Source organism: Anolis carolinensis, chromosome 3 (assembly GCF_035594765.1).
Source record: "Anolis carolinensis isolate JA03-04 chromosome 3, rAnoCar3.1.pri, whole genome shotgun sequence".
Lineage (NCBI taxonomy): Eukaryota > Metazoa > Chordata > Lepidosauria > Squamata > Dactyloidae > Anolis > Anolis carolinensis.
The window spans coordinates 234,309,179-234,327,389 of NC_085843.1; the positions used below are offsets into that span (position 1 = coordinate 234,309,179).

The 18,211-nt window shown below is 42.7% G+C and overlaps 1 protein-coding gene across 3 annotated transcripts in view; it reads left to right on the plus strand.

The window, feature by feature from the left end:
• golga7b (golgin A7 family member B) overlaps positions 1-18,211 on the plus strand; it is a 44,679-nt gene that overhangs the window by 23,869 nt on the left and 2,599 nt on the right. For 2 of the 3 annotated variants that reach the window (XM_062976363.1, XM_062976362.1), the window contains exons 2-4: positions 14,027-14,152; positions 16,179-16,331; positions 18,073-18,174. In XM_062976363.1, coding sequence (XP_062832433.1) covers positions 14,027-14,152; positions 16,179-16,331; positions 18,073-18,174 — 381 coding nt within the window. Of the gene's footprint in view, positions 1-4,759; positions 5,123-14,026; positions 14,153-16,178; positions 16,332-18,072; positions 18,175-18,211 lie in introns of those variants that run through there. The other variant, XM_008106517.3, reaches the window with a different exon arrangement.

Consider the following 18,211-nt stretch of genomic DNA (forward strand, 5'->3'; position numbering starts at 1 on the left):
TGGGGACTCATATTCCAGTCTAAAGCAGATAATCTGGGGTCAGATCTTGGACTATAGGGGCAGTGTGGAAGGGCCCTAACAAACCCCTGGGTTGAGCTCCTATAGTCTGTATTAAAACACAGAGCAAATTGTTGGCCTTAATGACTTCAGAATTAACAGCCTCCTCTGCCCTGGTGTGTGTCTGTATGCATGGAGGTGACTCTTTTAGAGGTACATATTTCTATGTATAGGCAGTCTCCAAATTATGAACAAAATAGGTTCTGTAGGTTGTTTTTAAGCTGAATTTGTTTGTAAGATAGAACAGGTACTTTTAAAAGTGCAACTCCAGATATAGCTCTATCTCTATCTCTATCTCTATCTCTCTCTCTCTCTCTCTCTCTCTCTCTCTCTCTCTCTCTCTCTCTCTCTCTCTCTCTCTCTCTCTCTCTCTATCATCTATCAATCTATCTATCTATCTATCTATCTATCTATCTATCTATCTATCTATCTATCTATCTATCTATCTATCTATCTATGAGCTTTGGATAGCAAAGGGAAGGGTTAACACCCCAGTGGTGTTCGTTTTACTGTCTGTGCCCCCTTCGGAAGATTTCACCTCACTTTCTGTTCCCTGTGGTAATTGGATTTTGAAAAAAATGGCTTGTTGTGGAAACAAGGATTGGGGATAAAGTTTCAGCAGAGATACCTCCCCCCCTCACCCCATTACTCATTCAGGAGTGAATTTCCCTTCCTAGGGGTAGGTTTCTTTCACTTCCTGTTGTTTCACCCCATTCTTAATTATGAGTTGTTTGTAAATTGGATGTTTGTAACTCAGGGAGTGCCTGTATTTTAAAAATATTTCTGTGTTTAATTCTATTCTCGTGTTTATGTGGATTAGGTTTTAATTCACATATTGTTACAGTTTTTAGTGTTTGGCCACTTTGAGTCTCTTTTGGTGGAGAAAAGGGGGAGTATACAATATAATAATAATAATAATAATAATAATAATAATAATAATAATAATAATTAGAATTAAAATTAGAATTAAAATCATAGTATCATAGGATTGGAAGAGACCACAGGGGCCATCCAGTCCAAACCACTGCCATGCAGGCAAAACACAATCAAAGCATCCCTGACAGATGGCCATCCAGTCTCTGTTTAAAAGCCTCCAAATAAAGAGTCTTCACCACACTCTGAGGAAGTGAGTTTCATTGTTGAACAGCTCTTATAGTCAATAAGTTCTTCCTAATGTTTAGGTGGATTCTCCTTTAAATTTTTTTTATGATGAGTTAGTCATACACCTTGTGTGGGGGCAGAGGTATGTGTCTGATTGTACCACTATTGTGCCACCTGGTTTTCCTTTGAGATAAGAACAGCATTTTGAGTTAAGAGCTAGTACCAGAGGGAGTGCTAGCGAGAGAGAATAGGGAGTATAGGGCTTTAGGTCTTCAAGGGAACAACCTCTATGCCTTGTGCCTCATACTTTTGTCCACTTTGTCCTTTTTTAGTGGTAATTTTTATTGTGATATATGAAAAAAAGAAACATACAATCTATGAAAACAGATGGCAAAAACAGAAGAACGGCCTGCCTCAGGGGAATGTGCTTACTCCATCAATGTTTAACATTTACACAAATGATCAGCCACTGCCAGAAGGGTCAGAGAGTTTCATCTGTGCTGATGATCGTGCCATCACCGTCCATGCAGTGAGTTTTGAAATAGCTGAACAGAAGCTGACTGAAGCTTTAGGTGCTCTTACTGGCTATTACAGGGAAAACCAGCTGATTCCTAACCCATCTAAAACACTGATGTGTGCTTTTCACCAAAATACTTGGGAGTTACGCTGTGTGCGCTGACCTACAAGCATGCTTGAATATCAAGCAAAAAGTGGGCGCTAGAAACAATATCATATGAAAGCTGACTGGCACAACCTGGGGATCCAACCAGATACAGCAGTGGTTCTCAACCTGGGGTCCCCAGATGTTTTTGGCCTACAACTCCCAGAAATCCCAACCAGTTTACCAGATGTTAGGATTTCTGGGAGTTGAAGGCCAAAAACATCTGGGGACCCAAGGTTGAGAACCACTGAGATACAGTGGCCTTGCGCTTTGTTACTCTGCTGCTGAATACACACGCCCAGTGTGGAACACATCACACCATGTTAAAACAGTGGATGTGGCTATTAATGAGACATGCCACATTATCACAGGACGTGTACACCCTACACCACTGCAGAAATTATACTATTTAGCCGGTATTGCACCACCTGACATCTGCCGGGATGTAGCAGCCAGTAATAAAAGGATCAAGGCAGTGACATCTCCAGCCCACCCCCTGTTCAGATATCAGACAGCACACCAACATCTTAAATCAAGAAATAGTTTTCTAAGATCTACAGAGATAGTCACAGGAACACATCAGTAAGCAAGAGTCCAAAAGTGGCAGGCTAAAACCAGGAACCTCAAGTTATACTGAATGAGAGACTCCCCCTGGACACTCAGAATATTGGGTGATTTGGAAGGCGCTGAACAGACTGTGCTCTGGCACCATGAGATGCAGAGCCAACTTTAAGAAATGGCACAGTGGAGTCTACGACATGCGAGTGTCGAGAAGAGCAAATCACCACCTACTACAATGCAGTCTGAGCCCTACCACATGCACAATGGAGGACCTTCTAATAGCAACACCAGAGGCACTCCAAGTGGCCAGCTACTGGTCAAAGGACATTTAGTATAATGCCAAGTTTTTAACTTTGTTTGTATTTCTAAATACATTACAACTGTAGTCTTGGTTTGCTTCTGTAGATAAATAAATAAGTGTAGTTCAATGGGAACAATCACTTTGAGATAAGAGCTTTTTGAGTGAAGAGCTGTCACAGAACGAATAAAACTTTTAAGTCAAGGTATCATTGTGTGTGTGTGTGTGTGTATACAGTAGAGTCTCATTTATCCAACACTCACTTATCCAACGTTCTGGATTATCCAACACATTTTGTAGTCAATGTTTTCAATGGATTGTGATATTTTGGTGCTAAATTCGTAAATACAGTAATTACTACATAGCATTAATGTGTAATGAACTACTTTTTTGTCAAATTTGTTGTATGACATGATGTTTTGGTGTTTAATTTGTAAAATCATAACCTATTTTGATGTTTAATAGGCTTTTTCTTAATCTCTCATTATTATCCAACATATTTGCTTATCCAACATTCTGCCGGCCCATTTATGTTGGATAAGTGAGACTCTACTGTATATATATAGAGAGAGAGGGGGGGGAGAGAATACTCAGGACCATAGCCAGAAAAAAATTCGAGTGGGGAGGATTGAAACTTTTTTTTTTAGCGAATCATGAAGTGAAGTTCCATAACGCAAAATAATTTAGAAATCAGGCTCCATCGATAAACTTCAGTGGGCACTCATGGGGATTTGGTTAGGTAAAAGTAAAGGTTTTCCCCTGACATTAAGTCCAGTCATGTCTGACTCTGGGGGTTGGTGCTTATCTCAATTTCTAAGCCGAAGAGTTGGCGTTCTCCGTAGACACCTCCAAGGTCATGTGGCCGGCATGTCTGTATGGAGCGCCGTTATCTTCCCGCCAGAGCAGTACCTATTGATCTACTCACATTTGCATGTTTTCGGACTACTAGGTTGGCAGAAGCTGGGGCAAACAGCGGGTGCACAATCTGCTCCCCAGATACTTGGTTAATCAGTTAAAATTCATGTGTGAACCAGGTTTTTTTAAAACCAGAAAAATTTCGGGAGGGGGGATTTGAACCCCTAACCTCCACACCCCCCCCCCCCCCCCCCGCTACAGCCCTGGTAGGTAAGGTTTTCCCCTGACGTTAAGTCCGGTCATGTCTGACTCTGGGGGTTTGTGCTCATCCCCATTTCTAAGCTGAAGAGCCCACGTGTTCTGTAGACACCTCCAAGGTCATACGGCCGGCATGACTGCATGGAGCACCGTTACCTTCTACCGGAGCGGCAGAGCCGTAGCCAGAAAAAAAATTCGGGTTTTTTAAAAAAAAAAAATCGGGGGGGGGGGGGGGTTGAACCCCTAGCACCTTCCACCCCCGCTACAAACCTGTCAATATCTGCTTGAGGTAGTGCCTGGAGGGACTCTTAATGTTTTGCGTCTCATAGACTTAGCATGGGGATTTGGTTAACCAGTTAAAATTCATGAGTAAACCAGGTTTTTTTTATAACCTGAAAATTTCGGGGGGGGGGTTGAACCCCTAACCCCCCCCCCCCCTCGCTACAACCCTGCGGAGCGGTACCTATTGATCTACTCACATTGGCATGTTTTCGAACTGCTAGGCTGGAGCAAAAAGCGGGCGCTCAATCCGCTCCCGGAATTTGAACCTACGACCTTTCGGTCTGCAAGTTCAGCAGCTCAGCGCTTTAACACATTTCGCCACCAGGGCTCCTGTATATAATCATAAAAATGACATTGGATGCGCAGCGCATCTGTCTCAGGAGGAGGCAGCAACAGTGCTTACCCCCCCCAACCCCCCGCAATCCCGTTTAGCAGCACTTGGGATGATGGCCGGGGGGGGGGGGGAGCAGGAAATGAGCGACGCGAGCCGAGTTGTGCTTTCCTTGGCTGTGTCGGCTCCGCCTCCCCGCGTCCCTCCGAGTCGGAGCCAGAGCCAAAGCCGGGCTGTCCATCGCGGGGGACGCCCTGGGAGGATGCGGCGCCCACGAAGGCAGCCCGCCCCCTCCCCTCCCTTCGTGATGGAGCCACTGACGGAGCGCTTGGGCCGGGGAGGAGGAGGAGGAGGAGGAGGAGGGGGAGGAGGAGGAGGGCGAGCGAGGCGAGGCGAGGCGAGGCGAAGCGGCTGCCCGCTGAAAGGCTGGGGCTGGCAAAGGGGTGGGCAGCGAGTCCCTCCGCCTCCAAACCCGGGCTTCAGCACCAAGGAGAGCGCCCACCCCGCCGCTCAGCCACCTTCCCCGCAACCTCCGGCGCAGCAGCGGCAATAGCAGCAGTGGCAGCGTAAGGACTTCCATCTTCTCGGCCCCGCTCAGCACCAGAGACAGCGCCTCGAGGTCGGATCCCCGGGAAAACCCTGCCTGCGCCCTCTCCTCCTCCTCCTCCTCTTCCTCCTCCCGGATCAGCGCCCAGGCTGGCACGACATGGCAACCGAGGTGAGCGCCCTGTCAAGCCGTGTCAGGACAAGCTTCCTTGGCTCTCCCCGATGCCGCAGGATCCCCTCAATCAGGGAGAATTAACCCCCTCTCCCGGTCCGATTCCCCAATTCTGATTTCCCCGCAGCCTCTGCAGCTAAAGGAAGAAGACAGAGGTGAGGAAACCTGGAGGAATCAGGATCCAGAAAGGCCGCTGTTTACTCCCCTCGCTTGGGAGTAAACTGCAGGTACATGGCAGCCTTGGGCGGGATGAGAGGGAAGAGAGGAAAGGAGCCCTTCCTTGGGCTCCCCCTTGAACGCCTGGGAAGAGGAGGTCGCAGGGATGGAAGGTGGGGTTGGGAGGGAGGCAGCTTCCCTTCCGCAGCCACAGATTGCGATTTGGAGGCAGGAGGAGGAGAAGCAGAAGGAAGGAAGGGGGACACCTGTGGCATGGCGAGGTGTCTCTCTGGCGAGGGCCAACGCTTAGGGAACTGCATTCCTCTTACAGTGTAGATGCCTCCCAGGAGTCAGTCAGTCCCCTCGAGTTGGCATGAATTATGTATTCGCTCAGAGTCGCCACTAGCGCAGCCAGCCCAAAGCCAGGGACCCCTGAACTGCCTTGAAGGGGAAAGGCTCAGCACTGTTATTCCTTCGCCCTGTTCGCAGTGACTTAGCAGTGAACCGTCTTTAAATGTATCAAGAATCCGACTGGATATATTTTTGATCGGTTTGAAGGAAGCTGGGTTGCTGTGAGTTTTTCAGGCTGTTTGGCCATGTTCCAGAAGCATTCTCTCCTGACGTTTCGCCTGCATCTATGGCAGGCATCCTCAGAGGTTGTGAGATCAGTTGGAAACTAGGCAAGTGCGGTTTATATATCTGTGGAAGGTCCAGGATGGGAGAAAGAACTCTTGTCTGTTGGAGGCAAGTGTGAATGTTGTAACTAATCGCCTTGATTAGCATTTAATGGCCTTGCAGCTTCAAGGCCTGTCTGATTCCTGTCTGGGGGAAGGTGTTAGCTGGCCCTGATTGTTTCATGTTTGGAATTCCTCTGTTTTCAGAGTATTGTTCTTTATTTACTGTCCTGATTTTAGAGTTTTTAAATACTGATAGCCAGATTTTGTTCAATTTCATGGTTTTCTCCTTTTTGTTGAAATTGTCCATATGCTTGTGGATTTCAACAGCTTTTCTGTGTGGTCCGACATGGTGGTTGTTGGAATGGTCCAACATTTCTGTGTTCTCCATTAATATGCTGTGTTCAGGTTGGTTCATCAAGTGCTCTGCTATGGCTGACTTCTCTGGTTGAGTTAGCCTGCAGTGTCTTTCATGTTCCTTGATTTGTGTTTGGCAGGAAACAGCCAGGCCTTGAAGCTGCCAGGCTACTCAATCCTAATCAAGCTGGCCAATTGCAACATTCACACTTGCCTCAGGAAGACAAGAGTTACTTCTCCCAACCTGGACATTCCACAGATATATAAACCTCACTTGCTCAGTTTCCAACTGACCTCACAACCTCTGAGGATGCCTGCCATAGATGTGGGCAAAAAATCAGGATAGAATGCTTTCGGAACATGACCATACAGACTGGAAAACTCACAGCAACCCAAGTTGTTCTAGATTTTCTATGTGTGTTGTTAGTTGTAGTTGTTTGGTGCAACCACCGCCTTGTGTGTGTTTGTGTGTGTTTTTCTTATTTATAAATGGCTTTGAAGTTGCGGATTTAATGACTATGTACTTCAACTGTTTTATGTTAATGGCTTGGAGCTACGACAGTAAATTGACTTACTGTAAAGGTTCTTAAAAGCACCATGTGGGCAGTGCAGCTTATTCCCAAGCAAAAGGGCACAGCTGGGAGGCTGCAGGCAACCTTTATTATTCCTGGAAAAGTTCAAGTACAATCACAGTGCCAATACCTCTTTGTGCTTGATCTTTTAGTACATTTCTGATTCATGATCCCTAGGGAGGTTCAGTTACACAGCACCCTTGGTGGTCCAGTTTTACCAGGAGGTTTCAAGCCGGCTCAGCTCACCTTAACCTGGTTTGGGTCAGAATCATGACCCTGTGCCTCCATTAGTCCATTGATTAACACAGCTAGAATTATTTGAAATCACAGAAATGCTGGACCACTCTAACAACCACTACACAGAGAAGCCATGGAAATCCACAAACATGTGGACAATTTCAACAGAAAGGAGGAAACCATGAAAATGAACAAAATCTGGCTACCAGTATTTTAAAAACTCTAATAAAAGGACAGTAAATAAAGAGCAACACTAAAAAAAACCCAGGGGAATTCCAGACAAGAAACTACCAGGGCCAGCTAACACTTCTCAACAAAAGATTCCCCCAGGTAGGAAGCAGCCAAGCTCTGAAGCTGAAAGTTCATTCAATGCTAATCAAGGGGGCCAATTGTAACATTCCTACTTGCCTCAAACAGACAAGAGTTATTTTTCCCCACCCTAGACCATTCCAACAACTTCACAGCCTCTGAGAATGGCTGCCATAGATGCGGGTGAAATGTCAGGAGAGAATGCTTCTGGAACATGGCCATACAGCCCAGAAAACTCACAGAAACCCACCAGCTAGAATAGAATGACTAAAATAAATGGAAACTTAGTAAATCAATTCCCATGTAAGTTGATATTTGGTGATCTGCACTGTAGAAAAAAGCAGTTTGACGCCACTTTAACTTCCATAGTTCAATATGGGACTATATCGTCACCCCCTGCTATACCAATCCAGCCAGGGAAGGCTTTCCACTCTCCCCTCTCCCCCAATAAGACCCAGTTTGGTATACCATTGTTGTCATGCTGCTAGAGTCAAGGCGGGATGGAGTCCCGAGTGCCTCTTGAAGCTCAGAGGAAAGAACCAATGGATGGCGGGTTACTATGGGGAGGAAGGGCTTGGGACTTGAGATGCTGGGATGCACCAAGGAAGCAAGCCCCTTTCTCCTGCAATGGATTTTGAAGGAATGAAGCCCCTGAGGGCAAAATGTCCTGCTCAAGCAGGGAGCATTCCCAGAAGACCCAAGAATTCTAGGGGGAGAGCCTATACAACTTTATTCCCTTCCCAATGACAAAGGGTGCATCTACACTGTAGAATTAACACAATTTGACACCACTTGAACTGCCGTGGAAAAGGGCTATGAGTGGAAACAGTTTAAGAAGTTCTGCTTTAGACATAGCCTGCTTACATTCTCGTTAATTCTATTTCTATTTCAGCTGAGAGCTGACATGGTAGTGAATTGAATGTTGGATTAGGACTTTGGGAGACCAGGGTTCAGATCCTCTCTCAGCCATGGAGATCCACTGGGTGGCCTTTCTCATTCTCAGAAAAAGGCAAGGGCAAACTTCTTCAGAACAGAATAAATCTTGGCATGAATGCCTGTGAGATGATCAGCATAAGTTGGAATTGACTTGAAGGCACATATCAACAACAAACAACAACATTGTTAGAAGGTGAAACTGCACAATAAATACATGCATTAATAAATATGTAGAGAACTGGCTTTGACTACTAAAAAGATTTAGTGACTGACAAAAGTAAAATATTCAATAATAGGTGGGTTACTGTGAGTTTTCCGGTCTGTATGGTAATGTTCCAGAAGCATTCTTTCCTGACGTTTCACCTTCATTTATGGCAGGCATCCTCAGAGGTTGTGAGGTATTATGGAAACTAGTCAAGTGGAGTTTACCTCACTCTGAAGATGCCTGCCATAAATGCAGGTGAAACATCAGGAAAGATGCTTCTGGAATATGGCCATACAACCTGGAAACCTCACAGAAATCCAATGATTCCAGCCATGAAAGCCTTCGACAATGCATATTCAATAATAGTTTATTTTCTGTATCCTTTAGCCACATTGTCCATTTAGCACATTAGATGATTAAATAATAAATAATTAATGTCATACAACATAGACAGTCAAGTTTAAAAATACATGCCATGATAGTGAATACACACACACACACACACACACACACACCTACATATTTTATAGTCGAACTATTTAAACCCTCAATAATTATTTCCACAAAAATATTTTTAAATGAATTGGTACAACTTGGTTAGTATGAGGTAAGTTCTACTCCTCTATAGCTTCTGGTTCTATTAATTCTTTTTCTGCTCTCACTGAGTCAAAGAAGATGTGATAATTTTAATGATGCAGTGAAAATGTATTCAGTGTATCATTAAACCATTCTTCCATATCCAATCCTAAATTATTCCTCTTTTTTTGTAATTGCAGTGGCTGATGGTACAATTACGATATTGATAGTCTTCTGGTGTTTAATTTGATCAGCTCAGTAACCCCACAGAAACATCATTAAAAGTGGAACATAGAGAATAGATTTCTACAGAATTAGAGATGTATTTATTTATTCATTTATAATAAGATGAAGAAAGAGAGTCAGTACGGTATGGTGGTTTAAGTGTGGAACTATCATTCTAGTGACCAAGATTTGAATCCCCACTTGGTCGTGGAAATGCAATAGATGATCTTGGGAAGGTCACACTTTCTCAGCCTTAGAGAAAGTCAAAGGCAACCCAAATCTGAACAAATCGTGCCACTAAAAACCTGTGATAGGTTCATCCGAGGGTTGCCATAAGTCAGAAACTCCTTGAAGAAACAGAACAACAAGATGGAGAAATAATGCAATGATACTGTGAAAACTTTGGCAATGCCAATTCTCTGACACAGATTTTGTATGGAAAAAAATATTGCCATGCAGCTCTTGCTCACCAATCACGTTGCCTGTCTGATTAACTGTCTAACTGCAAACCTCTATCTAGATCTTGAGAAGCTACCACAGATGAGACAATTGCCTTCAAAGGCCATTTGTCTAGCTGTGCTAGAGTGCAAGCAATACTGGAACCATATACAAAGTTTGTCTTGAAATATAGATGTCGCATAAAATGTAGCGTACAGGGTTGCATGATCTATGGTTATGTTGGTGCAATTGCATTAAGGCTCAGCGATGAGGTCAAAAGAGACACCATGCTTCCTCTTTTTCCTGGTGAATCTCTCCGTTTCAATTATTGTCCATGATTTTGTGTTATTTGAGTAGCTGAGCAAAAACATATGAGGCCAGGTTGTTAGCTTCGCCAAGGATGCAAAACTGAAAACAGCTTCACATGTTTTGTGCCTGTTTTTTATTTACAGTTTATTCATTCATCCATTTCATTTTAATTCCATCACTCCTAGGAGACTTCAATGGGCAGAAGGAGACCCCTATTTCTGGTACTGGGTAGCAATCATTTTAATCTGGCCTTTTTTGCACACACAATTAGTTTTGTAAATTTGTGATGTTGCAAAATAGATAGAATGCTGTCATCAGAATGCAAACTGAACATTGTATCTTGAGTTTGAACTAAGAAGACCTCCACCCTTCGCAGTTCAAACCCAGTGGTGTCTCAATTTGTGACAAATTCTGTCTCAATAGAGGGATCTCTGAAAGCTTGTTGTCAGTATGTTGGCAATCAATAATTGTGCATCTGCCCAGAAAAGTTAGATCTCCTTTTCCACCAAGAATCTTCCTGCAACAATGCTGTGACTGATCAAAGAATAAATACATAAAGTATCACCGACACTTCTCAAACAAGGCTTCTGTATATAAAATCAATTCTAAAAAGAGAAATACAAAGTTATAAATAATATTTTTTTTTCAGGTCGCGCTCCAAGACCAAGGGCAGGTTACAATTTAATTAAAACACCATAGATAAAAAGATAAAACATTTTAAACACATAGAATCATAGAGTTGGAAGAGACCTTGTGGGCCATCCAATCCAACCCCCTGCCAAGAAGCAGGAAGATCACATTCAAAGCACCCCTGACAGATGGCCACCCAGCCTCTGTTTAAAAGCCTCCAAAGAAGGAGCCTCCACCCTACCCAGAGCAGAGAGTTCCACTGCTGAACAGCTCTCACAGTGAGGAAGTTCTTCCTAATGTTCAGGTGGAATCTCCTTTCCTGTAGTTTGAAGCTGTTTTTTCACATCCTAGTCTCCAGGGCAGCAGAAAAACAAGCTTGCTCCCTCCTTCCTATGACTTCTCCTCATATATTTATATATGGCCCTCATCATGTCTCCTTTTAGCCTTCTCTTCTGCAGGCTAAACATGCCCAGCTCTTTATGCTGCTCCTCATAGGGCTTATTCTCCAGACCTTTGATCATTTTAGTCACCCTCCTCTGGACACATTCCAGCTTGTCAACATCTCCCTTAAATTGTGGTGCCCAAAATTGGACATAGTGTTCCAGGTGTAGTCTGACCAAGGCAGAATAGAGGGGTAGCATGACTTCCCTGGATATAGACATAAGATTAAAACACATTAAAATCATTCAAATAAAATTCATAACACTAATGTAACTTTTTTTTTTTTGTAAATCGGATATCTCTCAGAGAAAAAAAAATCAGCTTCATGGGACTATTAAAGATTCAGATTGGTTTTGGTTTAGAAAATGCCTGTATTAAATGAACACAAACTGAGAGTTTGGGGGGGGGGGGGGAGAGAGTTTTGAAAAGGTTAAACATGTTTGCCAAACATAATCCCTGAGGCATGTGTTACCTTGCTGTGAATCTGTGATTCAACCTACTGTTTCATGTATGTAACTGATTACAGTTTATTTATGACTGTCGCACATTAAGGTCAGAGCAGAAATGGGAGATGACTTCTGCTTCTCAGAACCAAGACTAATGATCAGGCCATTGAGGCATATTGCTTATAAATGGCAATGTTTTATTTTCCAGAACAAAACCAAGAGAACAAATAAATCCAAGGCTTTGGAGAGGGTGGACAACAAAGAAATTTAGTTCAAATTTGCCAGACTAAACAACTGAAATCAGCACATTCTCACATCTAGAGGTGGTGTGCATCACTCCTGGCAGTTGATAAAATGTTTATAATGGTGTAGCCTCAGGGACTATGCAAGCCTTTATTTCCTAAAATTATGTGACAGGCACCTGTTTATGGAAGATCTAGGGGCTGAGATTGGAGTTCTTGGCTCTACACTAAATAACAAAGACAGCTTTAAGGCTGGTCTACACATCAGCCCAAGGCTCTTTCTTTTGATCCATGTTTTCTTTCCTGGCCTCACCTCACATCATTGTCCTTGGCTGGGATTCATAATGGAAGTAGGATGAGTCTGTTATTTTCATCTCAACCTTGTTTCAAACTTGGCTGGCACCCTAGAGGAGAAAGAAAAACATTTAGGAATTCTGGGAAACAGACTGCTGGACTGACCTTTATGGCAGATTCCTCAGGTAACTGCTCAGCAACCAGTCATTTCTTTTTATTAAGCTCCCCAACCATTCAATTTCCTTATAGAAGCAAGCTCTATGGTCCACATAGCTTGCCCTGTATCCTACGCATCCGTCTGCTGCCCTCAAGTGTAGAAGAGGATCCTTTTCCATTAAGAATCCTAGGATTTTCCTACCTGTCCAGTTGGCCTCTGTACATGAAATAGTGGTGGCAAAAAGCACCTTTCCCTTTTTCTTGGGCTTCAGAATAGATTAGGCCAGCCCAGGGAATCTGTTCCATCTTTTGCTGTGGCTTCAGCATTCATCATATTGAAAATCCTCTCTCCCTTTAACAGCAAACTGATATAAATTGCACATTGAGATAGGACAATCCATAACATACAATGTGAGAGCTGATTCCATCTACTACATTGTTTATATTCTACCTTTCTCCCAAGCTGAGAATCAAAATCAATTACATAAAGGCAGAGAATACAATAAAATAAAAAATATACAAAAATAAGAAATAACATAATTAAAACAAATTAAAACCTTCAAAACAGATTAAAAATGGTACAGCAACGTAAAAGCCCCTTGTGAACTCAATTTCCAAAGCTTGCTGGGAAAAAAAGGTCTTAACCTAATTTACATGTTTGTGTTGTGCACTATTTGGTATTTTCTCACACACTGATTATCAGAGTCCAATGCTTAAATCACTACACCATGCTGGCTTTCATAATAAAAGTGCATGTTTAAACATGTTTCATACATAACCTTCAGAAAAGGCATGCATGGTAGCTCTAGAAATAGCTCAAGTGAATCCTCCCAACCAATCTCAAATTTGTGGTGAGTCGGTGTTGGACAAAATGGTCCTCCAAAGGCTTGAATCCTGAGTAATTTTTACTTGATGTAGTGCAGTGGTTCTCAAGCTGGGGTTCCCAGATGTTTTTGACCTTCAACTCCCAGAAATCCTAACAGCTAGTAAACTGGCTGGGATTTCTGGGAGTTGTAGGCCAAAAACATCTGGGGACCCTAGGTTGAGAACCACTGATCTAGTGGGTTGAATGTTGGACTATGACTCTGGAGAACAGAGTTCAAATCCTTTCTCAGCCATGAAAACCCACTGGGTGATTTTGGGCACGTCATGTAGTCTTAACTTCAGAAAATGCCTTAAGGTCATCTTAAGTCAGAAATGTCTTGAAGGGACATAACAACAGACAACACCTTAAAAAAGAGCCCAATGGTTTATAGGCAGCCAATTCAGAGATACTAGAACAGAAGCAAAATGTTTGCCTCCCATGGCCTCTATCAATACTTTCTTTCCACACTACCTGCTGCTTCTAAAATATCTTCAAGGAAAGTCTCAGAGAAACTATATTCTAGTAGGAAATTAGCAGAACATGGACTACTGGGAACATACCCACTCACCTTTCTGCATTTTATTGAAGACATTATTGGGACAATTGTCCAAAGGAGTACCAGTGTGTGAAATTGTTGTGACTGAGAGAGAATCAACAGGCTTCTTTCAGTGGAAGACTGGAGTGAAGACATGGTGAAGGGATGCCAATCCGTACACATCCCAAAAGTACATGCTGCTTAATCAGCAGGTACTAGGACCCCTGTATGGTTCCTCCACTATTCTGGATGATGTTTTTGCCTGTTATAACCATATATCATTGTGTTTTTTAAAATTCAGGTCCACAATCTCCAAGAACTACGGCAAAGTGCTTCATTGGCCACCAAGGTCTTTGTACAACGGGATTACAGTGATGGGACCATCTGCCAGTTCCAAACCAAATTTCCCCCAGAGCTGGACAGTCGGGTATGGCCAGTTGTTTCACAAGGTTGTTTTGTTTCAGGGTCTCACTGGCTTAGCATATAATAAGGCTTAATCAGTGTAACACAAATTGTCTGTGATGGCTCAGGATGATCATAGAATCATAGAGTTGGAAGAGACCACATGGGAGCAATAAATCCAGCACATTGGATCGATGAAGGCTATTCTATTTGTTTGGAGACCTAGGTTTCATAATACACTTGGCTATCTTTTAGCAGACTGGGATATATCAAACTTGTCTCTTTTGTGGATTTCATTAAACTTGTCAGCTGTGGTCATCACATATAAATTATATAGTAAATATACTTCTCTCTCACTAGGTAGGTTGAGATAGTTGTCTAAAATGACAAGTTAGAAAGGACAGCAGTTTTTTCTCCAGTGCTCTTTCTTTCTTCCCTGCAGCATTCTCCTTTCCCTCATCTCTCGTCTTGTAGAAATGAAGAGACTAAACTGACCTGCTCTCTATCCTCTCTTGCAGTATAGTGATTGGGAGCATGAGTCTGACTTTACATATTTTCTGTTTTGGTTTTTTTTTTCCACGTCAGGAGCAACTTGAGAAACTGCAAATCACTTTTGGTGTGAGAAAATTGGCCGTCTGCAAGGACGTTGCCCAGGGGATGCCCAGATGTTTGATGTTTTACTATCCTGTGGGAGGCTTCTCTCATGTCCCCGCATGGAGCTGACAGACAGGAGCTCACCCCACTCCTTGAATTCAAACTGCAGACCTTTCAGTCAGCAGTCCTGTCGGCACAAGGGTTTAACTCATTGCGCCACTGGGGGCTCCGTTTTGGCTATTAAAAATATATTAGATACTTTGTCATATGTTTCCTTCAGTCACCAAAATTTTAGAGTGAGTAACAATAATAATAATAACAATAATAATAATAATAATAATAATAATAATAATAATAACAACACTTTATTTATATTCCACCCTATCTCCCCAAGGGGACTCAGGGCGGATCACAGTACACATACATGGCAAACATTCAATGCCATTTGGAGATAGGACAGAAGGAGGTATGTACAGTGTTTCCTCACTTATCGCGGGGGTTACGTTCCAGGACCTCACGCAATAAGTGAAAATCCGTGAAGTAGGGACACCATATTTATTTTAATAAATATAGCGTCCCTCCCTCCCTCCCTCCCTCCCTCCCTCCCTCTTTTAATGCACTGTACTGTATTCCTTCTTGTCCGCTGAGGTGATGAGGCACAGGCGGGGCCTACTGGGTGGCTGAGGAGGACAGGCCGGGACAGGCCGCGTGTCTCAGTCTGGGCCTTTTTGTGCCTGCGTGGGAAGGTGGGCCATATGAAAAAATCTGCAAAACAGCGAATCCCCAATAAGCAAACCATGAAATAGCAAGGGAACACCGTAGTCTTGAAGTCCAGTTTTTTGGTGCCTTGGAGGTTGATGTTGCGCTCAGATTCAGTCACAGGGGATCATTCTCTATGACGAAGAGCCATCGGAACTTCCTCCTTCCACCTACCTTTCGGTCACTGCATTTCTGGTCTTGTCATTTCTGGTGTTGTAAATACCTCCCCCGCAATTTGCGGGACCTAGTTTCTCTACTAACAGCTTATAAACTGTTTTCAAACTGCTTAAGTAAACAGTGAGCTGGGCTTGAGGTTGAGTGCTCACCCCTGATCGGGCTTTGAACTGGCCACCTTTCAGTTGGTAAATCTTATTACTGCTGGTCATTTACCAGCTGTGCTACAGCCCATCCTTCATTGAGAATTGTTCACATTTAGACTATTCTATTTGCTTTATTTGCAATACCATGAATTTATTGTTCTGCCTTCAAGCAGCATAATACTTTGGATTGGCTTTAAATTCACAAGGTGCACATGGATGGCACTCTGGGGCATGCCTGCTTTCCATCTAAGCTCTCCTTCTCTTTGTAAATGTCACTTCTCTGTCTTGATATATCTGACTGAAGGAGGAGACCAAAGGCCTGTTGCATCTCTCTCTCTCTTACAATGTTCTTTCTCTCTCTTTTTCTCCTGGCCAAAGATTGAACGGCACCTTTTTGAGGATACAGTAAAGACCCTCAACAACTTCTATGCAGAGGCTGAGAAAATTGGAGGCAGTTCCTATCTGGAGGGATGCCTGGCCTGCGCGACAGCCTATTTCATCTTCCTTTGCATGGAAACCCATTATGAGAAGGTTTGGGAGACACAATTGAGCAAGGAGAAAAATTGATGTTGTGAATGTTGCTATAATATATTGATGGAGTAATGTGCAGCCTGCCAGGTAGATGAACCAACCTAAATACTGCTATGTGTATAGGTCATGTATTCTGCAACCTTGAATATTTTCCTTTTCCCACCCAGCCCCCATTATGGTCTACCCAATTTAGAAAACATCATAGATCTCCTGTTTTTTATTTTGTTTTGAACTCATTCTGATATGTTCTTATCACATTTAGAGAACTGATCCTTTTACAATATTCTTAATATGACAGTCTTTAGCTTCATATGTAGTTAAATATTCTGCACACATGCATTATTTTAGGATTCTGTTTCCAGGAAGTGAGGTTCTGTTAGTATTATAACTTAAAGGATTTGTTTGAGATGCTGTACAGTCACATGCTTGATGTTTGCCTTTTAAAGAGATTAGGATTTTTTCTTTCGTGAAGCTTTAATTTTCCTGCCCGTTGCAGAAGCTGCACACGTTTCTTTTGTTACAGTGGCTGTAACAAAAGGAAGAAATGCAGCTTCAGTGAATAACAGAGAAATCAAAGCAAAATCGATTAGTTGGCAACAGATTTATCCTGTGGCCAAACAAGTGGTAACCTGAGAAATGCATTCAGCTCCAAAGTTTGATTTTGTTAGCTTGCCTCCCTTGTTCTAAAAGTGGATGTTGTTAATACATTTGAGCTAGAGGGAGAAACAGGGAGACTGAGATTTGATCTGTTGAGAGTTAATGGATTCACAATTCATGGATTGCACCAGAGCTCGGGAAAATTACTTTTTTGTACCATAATTCTAAAGTAGTCTATGGTTTTTGGAATAAGTACATTTTCCAAATGATGGTTTGTACAGCCATTCTAGCTCACAGTACCCAAAGGAAGTAGAGGATTTCCTTCCATTGATATTGACATTGTTTTCAGAACTAGAATACCTGTTCAATCAAAGTTGACAATGGAAAAAACCCATGTGTATATACTATAAGAAGTAAGAGTACCATTATCCCCTTTGTAGCTTTCTCATAAATGATTCCCTATCTCTAATCTCTGACAACATGGGGGAAGAACAGCTGCTAACAGTATCTCTCTGGTCATGATTTATACCCACTGCTCTTGCTTCCAAAAATAGTCTTCATGTACATTATACTTCTTTGGTGCACATTTACTTTAAATGCATACCTAGCATGTGAGAAAGGTTAATGGTGCATTCCTGTATATGTGCCTATTGAGAAGTAAACCCTATTGATCTGAATGGGACTAACTCATAGGCAAGTATATATATCAGGGTGGGCAACTGTTAAGGACAGCATCAAAGATTTTCATGCAAAAATGGATTTTTGTTACCAAATGGCAAAGCTCCATAGAGGTGTGTGGTCCCTTTTTGCTACCGTTTTATGTCCTGGCCTAGGTAGTGGGCCCAAAACATGATGAAATTGTTCCACTCACCATAGGCACATTGGGGCACATTTGGTGGCAAAATATCAAAGCAATTCAACATATTTTTTTTAACCTTGGGGTGGTATAAAAACTTTATCCACTCATTAAAATGTATTTCTTCAGGATGCATGAAGTACAGTCTGAAATATTCCCAAGGAAACCTAAGAGGACATTGTTAGAGGCGTTTTCTTCTCTGTCTTGTATTGTTTATTCTCTAGGTTCTCTAACTGAATACGATCTTTGCCAATCAGTTGCTAAATGGTAGTCTACTTACTTTCCCAGGTTTTGAAGAAGATATCCAAGTATATCCAAGAGCAGAATGAGAAAATTTATGCTCCACGAGGGTTATTGCTGACAGACCCAGTGGAACGAGGCATGCGAGTTGTATCCTTTTATGCTGACTGCAAGGGAAATGAAGATG